The sequence below is a fragment of the Chenopodium album genome, chromosome 12, assembly GCF_948465745.1.
Source record: "Chenopodium album chromosome 12, dcCheAlbu1.1, whole genome shotgun sequence".
Taxonomy (NCBI): Eukaryota; Viridiplantae; Streptophyta; class Magnoliopsida; order Caryophyllales; family Amaranthaceae; genus Chenopodium; species Chenopodium album.
In genome coordinates this window covers 52003068-52014779 of record NC_137845.1, presented here as the reverse complement: position 1 = coordinate 52014779, position 11712 = coordinate 52003068, and the positions used below count along the sequence as shown (strand labels likewise).

At 33.5% G+C, this 11712-nt stretch overlaps 1 protein-coding gene across 2 annotated transcripts; it reads right to left on the bottom strand.

Annotated features, from left to right (window-relative positions):
* Positions 1-1170: 1170 nt before the first annotated feature.
* On the bottom strand, positions 1171-6701 carry LOC145572575 (uncharacterized). 2 transcript variants are annotated; one of them, XM_081631541.1, is made up of 5 exons: positions 6559-6701; positions 5535-5703; positions 3980-4133; positions 2861-3065; positions 1171-1572 (listed from the first exon to the last, which is right to left on the bottom strand). In XM_081631541.1, the coding sequence occupies exons 2-4, from the start codon at positions 5670-5672 to the stop codon at positions 2872-2874; spliced, it is 486 nt and encodes a 161-aa protein (XP_081487667.1). In that variant the 5' UTR covers positions 5673-5703; positions 6559-6701; the 3' UTR covers positions 1171-1572; positions 2861-2871. The 2 variants fall into 2 exon arrangements, with proteins under 2 accessions (XP_081487667.1, XP_081487668.1); XM_081631542.1 differs by having other exon boundaries at positions 1171-1554.
* Positions 6702-11712: the final 5011 nt, after the last annotated feature.

The following is an 11712-nucleotide window of genomic DNA, read 5'->3' as shown; positions in this document are numbered from 1 at the left end:
AAACCAAGAAATAAGAGAATAAGTGGAAAATTAGTCCATTTAATAACTTTTGTGGTAGAAAAGAATTTTTTTTTGAGACATGAATGTTTTCATATGGAGAGCCATCTACATTAACAATTTGTTAGAATTGTTTAGGATGGAATGGACATCTACATTAATGAACTCACACCAATATCACTTATTTAGGGATTTTTTTTTTCAAGGAAATTAAAAAGAAATAATCAATTTTGCCTTTATTCATAGTGAGGGTTTGAGATTTGTTTTTTTAGTAGGCAACATCAATGTAGCTTGGGTTAGCTGACAAGATCCCTTGGGACTTGGGAGTGAAGGAAAACAAGGAGAAGACACACATACAACCATTGTATGGTGTCTCTACATACAACACCATTAAATATTTGACACATCAACAAAAGAGGGGAGAAAATTAAGAGGCAAATATAAAATAAAATTTAATGGGACTTGGGCCCATTATTCTAACCAAAAAAAACATGACAAATTAAAGTTGTATGTAAGGACCATATACTCTCTCCGTCCCTAAATTACATTCCTATTTCTAGTATTTATTGCTCAGATAATAAAAAGAAGTAGAAATGTAATTTAGGGACGGAGGGAGTACAATAATTGTATGTGTAGCCTTTACCCGTACTTGATACTCCCCTTATAGGTTTTGGTCCCAAGATCCCACAATTTTATGGTTGTGACTCTTGTGAGATATAAACCATTCCACCAGAGGCTTGCTTGGTGAAATTTTGTAAGCATATATAGGACTATGGAGGAAGATTAATGACACGAATTTACTCAGTAATTGTGAGGATTAGAGAATAGTAAAAAGTTGTCAAGTCTTAAATCATCAATTACTATATACAAAGTACAATTTTTAAGTAAATCAGTAAGTATTAATGGTTGTAAAATTGTCTTTACATATTTTATTTTTAAAAAAACATTGTATTTCACGTACTGTAATAAACATTGTAAAGACTTTTAATTATCATTATTACCTTTATTTTTTCTTTTTCATTTTTACAAATCATTATTACTTCATACTCGGTATTGTTTTTTCTTGAAAAAAAATAGCTACCCAAAGCAATGCCTTCATAATCTATAACAGATTTATATAGTAAACCCATCAATGTCTGTAACTAGTATGCCCTTTTTTTTTTGCAAATGCAAAGCCCAATACTATCAAAATTTAATGTACCTGATGACCAAAAGCCCAATACTCATATAGCTCAACTGATTGAAGGCCCAATAACTAATACAGTCCAACCTCATAAATAACTTCAAATATCATTTCCTTCCTTAAGTGTCATATTAGTATCTATATCCAACAAGTAAAATCATCAAAGGCATGCTACCTCAGGTTCTACTATCTACATGTCTACTCTTTTCTGCCTTAGAAAACTTAATAATAATAATCACTAGAAGTCTAGAACTATGCTCCGACAGCTGATTCCGGCGATACAAAATTGTAAACATGATACCTCGAGTTGTTTCCAGTCTTCGTATATAGAGCAGTTCCATTACATCATTAGTCATTGTTCTCACTCACTATTTCTGTACAATAACCCAGATCTATAGATCAGTTAGTATTTGATGCGAAGCAGTAAGTCACTTATCACAACAGGCATGTTATCTACACAAGACAACCATAAAACTAGCTAACTGTAGAGTTTAGATTTTTTTAAAAACTTCCCCAGTCCCTAATTAAAATAAGCCCTACTTCTCGTATGCACACAGTTTTTTGAGAGGTTTTGTAGTAGGGTAGTGTTGATTTAGTTATAAAAAAAAAAAAAAAAAAAGGAAGCATTGGCAACAGTTAATTGTTAATAGGAAAACTAAGATAAAATAATGGGCTTAAAAAGGGTTTTGTTAAGTTATGACAGACACAAGATAAGTAAGTGAAATCAACCAAAAAAAAAAAAAAAAAAGGAACCCATATTTTACATGGTTAGCTAATGATGAAGTAAGATGAGAGTTTTATTGACCTCGAGGATATTACAGATTACAAAATAATGGGAATGGCTACTATAAAACATAGGGTGTTTATATAGCACCGAGGAAGCTGAAACAAAATAAGCTGAAAATTAGTCCCAAACAGAATACCATAGCCTAAATAACAAATACCATCTGATTCAAGGAACATGTTCATCAAATGTGAAAGAAGTTTCCAAATGATGAATCCTTTTAAATTTGAAATGGGGCTTCTATTAGGAAAACTTTGTAGAGATAGCTGAGTATTTTAATTGGTGTGAGTTACTAGAATCAAATCGAGTGAAAATTTCATGTAAAAAATATAATGTATGTTGCGTTACTAATTTGAAGAGAGAAGCTAAGTGATGGTTACTGTAATTAAAACGAGCAAGAATAAAAAATGACAACTCTTTTTTTTTTTTATTCATATAGGAATTAACAGCTAAGACAAAAAGAAATTAGTATATTGAGTTTTCGTTGGAAATCACAGCAAAGTCTTATGTAGTCTTTTAACTAACGAGGGCACTGAACAATTTATATAATGGGTACATGTTTGCTAAAAGTATTAAGCCTCATAATTTTATTTCTAAAGGGTTCAAATCAGAAAATGATAAGGCTACGAAGTTGGGCTGCTGGGTGTGAGCCTCCATTCAACCCTGGCAATTCGAAAAATGCAACTTCAATAAAGAAACGCGATGATTTTTATCATGTATTTCTTTTCAAGAAGGTCAATTTTGTTGTCCAAAAAAAAAAAGGTCAAATTAACGACTAGCAGTACTAATGCTTGAGATATGTATACTTTTATTACTTTGTATAAGTGATAAGAGTCTAAACTATATAAATGCTGTACAAGAAAACATCAAAATTGGAGAACAACACCAGAACTCACATTCATTGTGGTTAGAACGGCTTTTTTGAATCATCTTCGGGATTTTGAGATTCGTACTTTTCTTTCTTGTCCACAACTTGTTGGATACCCTCCTGGTACCCAGCGATGAAACTCTTCATAGCATCCTTGTAGGCAGAAGCTCTGGTCATGTACAACCGTTGCAGAGCAGGTCTTAAAGTCTCCATCCCTCCTCTAGCAGCAACCGCTATTCCCACCAAATTCCAATATCAAGACAACGCAATCCAGAAGCAAAGCACATCAGAACAGAACTAAAAGATAGGGTATATACTGGTTTATTTGAAAAAACTTGTATACTATATAATTAGCTCTTATGCTAGTGTATAGCAAACACAAAAAAGACTAATATTGCTTCCAAATTATTACTGGCATAGCATGCTTCCCATCATTTGGATTCTATATTCTTCCTTCAGATGAAAAGTCAGTTAGAATCTTACCATATTTTGTTTAGAAATTAGTACAAATGGATAAGATTAAACTATACATTTGCCAACAATTTTTAATAAAAGTGAAATTATTCCAAACATTATCAAGTAATTCGACTCTAGCAAACAATATGTAATCTTGTGTTGATAGAATGGTTTGCTTCAGTTATTAACACTTTGCAATAAAGAGAATGCAACAATAAGGTAGTACTCTAAACTAGAGTGACATTTTACAAATGGATATGAATAAACAAAGCGTTTGCCAGCTTCTGTAATTAGTTACCAAAGCACTTCCAAAGTTCCAAGGCAGTTTTATAAAGATAGATGTTACTTGCTCAAGTATTTTGTATAATTTTCCAGTCAAAGACAGTTGACAACCTACAAAGTGATGAAGTTAGTACTTAGTAAGTGCTAAACTATATGAACGACAGCCATAAAGCCCATAACATATATTCATTGTATAGCAGTAATTCTTCCTATCATGAAAAATTGTGCTTAGACAAAGGCCATACCAAATAGAAACTACTCATCAATCATTTTTAAATCAGAAAGTGATATGCACAGTGAAGCAAAATTGCAGAAAAAACTATTTTCTTCCACAGAGCATGTAATGGCAGATCTAGGATCATTACTACTATTATATCCAAATGATCTATTTTTAGACAAGGTTTATTACCAAGATCCTCTAGTGTTGTTGGTTCTTTCTCCTTATTTTCATTTGATCCATTCTTATCTGCACTTTCTTCCTTCTTGTAATCATTTGGGCGGAGTTCAGGACCAATGTCTCGTACCCAGCTTGCTGCATAAAGACGGGAGGCCTCCTTCAGGACCTGGAGAATTTACAAGAAAGATCAAGGGTAGGATGAATAGGAGAAACTTGTCTTTAAGACAGAGTTACTCTACCATTTCTCAGGAGCTATTAAAAGATTCATAAAAATTGACGGTAAAGAGGAAGCTACTTAGCTACTAATGAGAGAGAGGACACAGGATTAGATAGGTGTATTTGAATTTCTGGAATGGGCTAGTTCCAAGTTTCAGCAATTAGGAACTCAAACCCCCAACCCCACCTTCCCAACCATACGAAAAAATGAAAGTAAGAGATCAAATATATAAACTGTACATGGTCTATCCAGCATATGATTTGATATTAATTACAACTGCATCAGAAATTCAGAAGTTAATAGATTTAAGAATTCTGATTTGGGATGGAGGAAAGTGAAAATGGTGACAGTTCAAGTACTTCTATAATACTATTTGCAAAACATTTCATGAAAAGCTATGAAGCAGCTAAAAGTTGCCAGCTCAGAATTTTGAACCACTTAGGGCATGTTCGGCAAAATATAGCTGTGAAGGTAGCTGTCAGCTGTGTAGGTAGCTTTTAGCTGTTAACAGGCTGTTAGCTGTGAAGATAGATAATTTAGGTATGAGTGTTCGGTAAAGTAGCGGTTGACTAGCTGTTACATTTAAAAATCAATATTTTATATTTAATACTATAGATTAAATTTTCAACAGCTACATCAAAAGCTTCCTCTAATTTCAAAAGCTAATATTTCTAACTTTTCATAAAAGCTACCTTCACCACTAAAAGCTACCCTAACCACTACTTTGCCAAACACTTACATTTTTTGTTAAGTAGTGATTTGACCAAGTCAAACCACTAAAAGCTACCTAAAAGCTACTCAAACTCTAGCGCCGAACACGCCCCTAGTGAGTTGCATAATAATATATAGCACTTGATTGAGAGAATAATCTAATGTACTAGTAATTTGTAATTTTTAGTCTCAGATCTTGCAGATGTCCATATGACATAGTGTCAAACTTAAGATGTTCAGACATCTAAGTGATCTAACGCTATATCATGGTGACAATTTCTAGTAAAATTTTATTGTACAAATCAGTACAAAATTGAATAGATCAACACTCTCTGGCAGTCAAACTAATTAAAAGTGTTTATCTACAACAGAGGGCGGAGAAATATTTAGGAGATAGAGGGTTAAAAGTTGAACGACGCATGGTGACAATATGTCAATATCAAACAGTTGAGAGAAATAAAAAAGCAAGCTAAAACGGAGTTGAATTATGATTTTCAGAAAGAAAACTGGAAGTTGAAACTTACAAATTGTGTCTAAGAATTCTCACATTCTCTGTGAATTTAGCAGTGGCTAAAGAAACAATTAGATAAGTGATACCATAATGAAAGTAGGATCGATACGAAGCAACAGAAATCTTACATAATATGATTCCTTCCAAGTCAATTTACGCCGCTTTTTAATGTGAGGTGGATCAGGTAATGAGGAAGGAAATGCTATTTCTTTCAAATCATAACGAACATAATCCTTAATTTTCCTGCACACGACCTTGAACTTCATATTCAAATTTGAAGAATATTAACACATTGACCTGAAAAGAATAGAAAATTACCATATGAGGTCTTCAAAAAACAAAAAAAACACAGAAGTTCTTCATATACTTAACATTCAACTTTACATCTACCATACCATAAGGTACAATTCTCATGAATTTGCAAGCTTTTGTTTAGCTGAAGTAAAGCACAATATGTAATTAAACTCTACAGTAATGCAAGTGAAAACAGTAGTATAACTTGAGTACCAAAGAGCTTCCCAAGATATTCAAGCACTTTCTTACATTAATCACTGAGTCATTAACCATAACATGGAATTAACTTCATTTTATATCAACTCGATGTAACATGTAATTGGTTTTTTTTAAGATATAAAGATTAATCCATGTAATTGGCTACTTTTAAAATAGCCAGTGAAAATTTGTAGCCATGGTATTAATACAATTTATTCTTAATATATTCAATCTTGACCATTTATGATATTGAGTACTTATTAGCTATTGACCAAATTCAATTACTATATAATCTTTTGCTTGTATGTTTTTCCAATTGCAACGCAGTTAATTACATATTTGTATCTTTTAAAAAATATCTACCCAACTACCATCAAACCAAAAAGGCCACAGAATGAAAGCAGCACAAAAATATATTGATACTGTGACAAGCATTTCAACAAACAGGTGGTGGGCATTTCATAATCTTGATAATATAAACCAACAATTTAGCATGCAATCATTCACAGAAGATATACAAACCACAATATGATTACTGGGTTTTACTCTAACTAAGTGGGATCAAATCATTGAAGCCCCATTTAGATTACTAACAGAATAATCACTGAAATTAAAACTGGAAACTAAGAAATAGCCAAAATAAAATAAAATGGGTTTAACCTTGTAAAATTTCTCTTTGACTTGTCAAATTGAGGCGCAAAAGGATGAATTCTGGGAGAAATAATGTTCATCACTCACGCTCAACCATGATTATGGATAAATGGTAATTAAGAACGACCCAATAATCTGACTTGATTTCTACTCTTGAAACTCTTGTTGCAAGAATTAGTTAATGGCGATCTTCAAAAAAAAAAAAAAAAAATTGATTACAAAGGATAAACAAAGTGGGGTTCACTTAGGGTCTGTTCACATTTATTGAAATGAGCAAAACTGAACTGAACTGAACTGATTGGAGCTGAACTAAACTGAACTGAGCTAAAATAAATATTTTATGAGAGAGGAAAATTAGGAGCTGAACTGAACTGAACTGATTGGAGCTGAACTGAACTGAACTGAACTGAACTGAAATTAAGTAAATGTGAACAGGCCCTTAATAATTTTGCATAGTGGTGGGTTTTAGATTTGTAAAAATTGACGAGAATAATCCAACCTCTGCCTCATCCGCCCAAAATAATTCTATCTTTCGATTATTTTTTAATAATCCGGCCTTTATACCCTATCGGCTCCCAATGGTCCCAACCGGTCAATTGACTTGTTATTATAAGTTACTTGACACGTGTTGGCCTGTGATTAGTTAAATAAAATAAAATAAAATATTTAAAAAGTTTAATTTTTTTAAAGAACAAAATTAAAAAAAAAAATTGATTATTTGAAAAAGCCCCCCACCAGCCCATGCCACCTCCTCACCGCCCGTTCTCGCAAGCCAAGGTGTCAGACTCCCCTGCCCCGCAGCGATGACCGCCCAAACTCTCTCCCCTAACGCCGACGCCCTCCTTCATCCTCCATCGAACCACTAACCCCCCTCCCACTGTCACGATTTCGACCCCTTCTCCATTAAACCACCCCTCAACCCACGAACATCCATTAAAACCATCCCCAAACCCTCGAAAACCCCAGCTCCACCCTAATCCCGGCTCCCCTCCCCTTCCCCCGTCCCGATTTCGGCCTCCACCCTTTTCCCCGACTCGAGTTCGGCCTTCCTCACATTCCCCCGTCACGATTTCGGCCTCCCTTACTTACCCCTGCCTCGCTTTCGGCCGCCCATACCACCCATAATAGCGACGACGACGACGTTAGCTTCGATCTGATAATTGGGGCTGGTGGACGACAATGACGCGGTAGCTGGGACTTATGGAGGAGGCGGCTGGCTACCTGCCATTTCTTTTGTTTTTTTTTCAATTTATTTTTTGATTTAAAATTGTAGACAAATTGTACAGTGACACGTGTACTTTAAATAAAAAAAAACCTTTTTTTTATAGGTAACCGGTCACTTAGGACCATTGGGAGCGGATTGAGTAAAAAGGTCGGATTATTAAAAAATAACCGAAAGGAAATTATTTTGGGCGGATGAGGCAAAGGTCGAATTATTCCCGGCAATTTTTCCTTTAGATTTTAGGAGTAGAAATTTAACTGAAGCAGGAGTAGCAATCTATCATGAGTAAGAAGTCTAAGAACACTTACGAAAGCGAATTGTATAATGTCGTTATTAACTTGTTACAATAGCTCAAGTGGTTAGAACTTCCCTTCCAATTTCCGGAGGTTCATGATCGATTCTCACCCCGCCTTTGTGCTCTTTAAACACCAAAAAAAAAAAAAAAAAAAAAAAATTATATTCTTGTCCTTGTATTTTGGAGCTTGGACTACTATTCTGACACATAATCTTGTGCGAACCCAATTATTCAAATCGTTGCTGTACATTAGACACAATTTTGCATGTGTTATCGTTTTTTTTGCCAAAGATAAACATTTGAATTTCTACCTACGATATTGACATTACACACAATATTGCACGATCATTATCATAAAACACTTTAAAACTAAGGGGGCGTTTGGTTCAAACAATGGTATGGGTTTGGAATGAGGAATGAAACCTGGGTGGTATGGGGTTGGAACTTGATACTTGATTTCATGTGTTTGGTTTTTATCTAGGAATGATAGTTTTCCTTTTAATTTTAAACCTAAAGGTATGGGTATGAGCCATACCCACCTCCCCCCTTGGGTTTCAAAAACCCATACCTTGGGGGTTTGAGGTATGGGTTTGAAAAATGAAATTTCAAGAAACAAACACAAGGTATGGGTTTTGGTCATTCCAAACCCATACCTTATACCTAATATGCTTGAACCAAACACCCCCTAAGGAATTTAATTCATGCAACACTTTAAAACAAGGAATATAGTAATTGGTAAAGACCTATCTACTTTGGTACTTTCTGTTGAAAAGAGGACTAAAGACTTCGTAATGAAATACAGGTGCAAACTTAGCATGGGGCAAGTTTAGCCAAACACCCTTCTTGCAAACAAAAATACGTTAATGCACAAATAAATCTATTATTGGCGATCACTTGAATTAAAATCATATTAGCCTAAATCAAATTATTAATTATCTTATTAAGCGTGATTTCAAGAACAAATTCCCTTTAAACCTGCAGAAAATGGCGTGATCAAGCAATAGCAATAAATCATGAATAATCAAGTAACTTATAAGAAGAAAATGACATATTAACAAATTATATATAAATTATTCGTAAATTAACAAATACGTAAACTATATATATATATATTGACACAACAATCATCATAATAAAATCCTCAAAGTATGATATTAGAAAGATCCTGGGCATGATACTAAACGGATTAATAAAAAAAACTAATATGTCACTAAATAAAGATCAAACCCTACAAGTTGTCGAATATTATACAAGTACGTCATCCTTTGTTACCGCTGATTTATGCCCAGAAATATGTATACCTACAATTTCAATTGTGTCATTTACAATGGATGCCCCAAAAGATTCTTCCGCTACCGATAAATCATAAGCAATGCCATAATCAGAAACCGCACTGATAACATCGGAATTGGATATAGTTTCATCCACCATAAATGTATGGTCCACCCCATACGGAAACGAACAACAATAAACTTTCCCAAAATTCTTCGACTTCTGAAAATGAATTTATTTCATTAAAAGCCATGTCCCCCAATAATTCGTCATAACCAAAAACCAATCCCACTTTCTTTTTTCTGCTGAATAGACCTAGAAATCACGACATGCCCACATGTCAAAATAAAGAAGTAAAGCCCGGATTTTTTCAGATCGTTCTAGAACCAAGTTGATGGTTTGCTGGAGAAGTAGGTACATCAATCTTAACACATACAGGTTCTAATTTCTCAAAAACTTTTTTGCGCTGGTGTAGACACCCATTTGTGTCTCCCCAAAACCAAACCCAGTGATGAATACCTTTTGCGTCGAACCATAATCGAATAAGGTGAAAGTGTGAAAAGTCAAGTGTTGCGGTTAGTTTTTATTAAAATCCTTCTTTCTGTTTTCGAAAACCCACTCTATTTTATGAAAACGTGCAATTCAGTTTATTTTTGTCCATGATTAAGGGTCCAATAATGGTGTAGTTGGATGGGTCTTGAAAAGACCTTTCCAACGATATATTATAAGCCCAATTCCAATGAATAATGAGGAAGTTATGGCCAAAATACTAAACTGGGCCCAAACCGGATTTTACCTACGACCCAATGATCATGAGGAGGGTCCAAAGGTTTAATCCTATTCCTAAACTAATTAGGATTGATTAGAATCTTCTAAAAGTTTCTAAAATATCTTAATTATCCTTTTTTGAAAAGGTAAGATCATGGAATTTGATTTGAATATAAACTTTTCTTTTTTAAAAAACTTTCCTAATTCTATTCGGATTTAAACATGTTCAAAGACAGTCAGATATTATTTTCGTGCCTCATATTTTTTATCCAAATTTTATATGGTTGGATAGATCTTGAAATTATATTTCCAATGATATATTATAATATTAATTTCGAGCTATAACGAAAAAGATATGAAAGATATACGAAACTCTATCCAAAACTGACACCCTTTCACTATTTCGGCCATATCTTTTTATCTACAAATGATTTTAATCTGATTATAATTGCATTAGAAAATAGATTTCAAGAGCTTTCCAACGAAATATTATATGACTTATTTGGACTTCTAGATCAAAAGATATGATAAAAACAAAATCCGCAAAAACTGTTTCTGTCGCCAAACGACAGACTCTGTCGCCTCGCGACAGACTCTGTCGCCTGGCGACAAGGTCGGTTTGATTAGCGACAGATTGAAGTTTTATTCCTTATCAAATTCTATGATTTTCCGGACTGTTTTCTTATAAATAGGGTCCGAACCTCTGTTTTTATTCGTCAATCAACAATCAATTCTCATCATCTTTCATCAACTCTCCTATCAACTTTCATCAACTCTCCTATCAATTCTCTCTATTCTCTCTCTAAGCAATATAGCTTAATTCTTTCTTACTCTCTCTCTATTTCTAAACCAACCTTTTTACAAAACACAATTCCGCATTCACAAGACTTAGAATCTCTTAGCCAAGTTCGAAGTTGCCTTCGCCCTAGACGTGAAAGGTTGATATTTTTTGAGGGTTTGGTCCAAAACTAGTCAAAACTTTATTTAATTTGATTTCAATTTGATTCTTTAATCATTCTTTATTGATTTTCATTGAAGTTTACTAACTTGTGTATTTTGTTATTAGAAAGAGGTACGAGGCTTCAAAGTATGTAATCTTATTACTCTCTTTCAATGTAGAAAGCATGATTATTATTGTTTAATATTCCTAGTATCATGTTAGGATGTTATTTTATGCTTTCTAGTATCATGTTTAGGGTGCCTTTACTCTTTCTAATATCATGTTAGTACCATGTTAGGTTTAAAGCTTTGATCTTTATTGCTTAGTGATATGCTAGGATTTGTTATTAATCTTGTTAGTATCATGCCTAGGATCTTGCTTTTATATTTAAGCTTTATTATTAACATGATATTATTATGATTGTTTATTGATTTATTATTATGTTGCTTGATATATTTTATTGTTATTGCTTGATCACACCTTTTATGCTTGTTAAAGGGAATTTGTACTTGAAATCACGCTTAATAAGATAATTATTAATTTGGTTTAGGCTAATGTGATTTTAACTCAAGTGATCGCCAATAATAGTATTATTTGTGCATTAATTTCAACCAACATAGATAAACAGGTTAGGTTTAATATGATGTTTGTATGTTATTCGAAAAG

Bases quoted from the DNA above. Each gene is read 5' to 3' on its own strand.
- LOC145572575 (XM_081631541.1), bottom strand. From the start codon at position 5,672: ATGAAGTTCAAGGTCGTGTGCAGGAAAATTAAGGATTATGTTCGTTAT. The intron at 4,134-5,534 runs GTAAGATTTCTG...TAAATTCTCCAG, and splicing joins CTTGGAAGGAATCATATTAT to GTCCTGAAGGAGGCCTCCCG. The intron at 3,066-3,979 runs GTAATAAACCTT...TGGTGGGAATAG, and splicing joins AACAACACTAGAGGATCTTG to CGGTTGCTGCTAGAGGAGGG.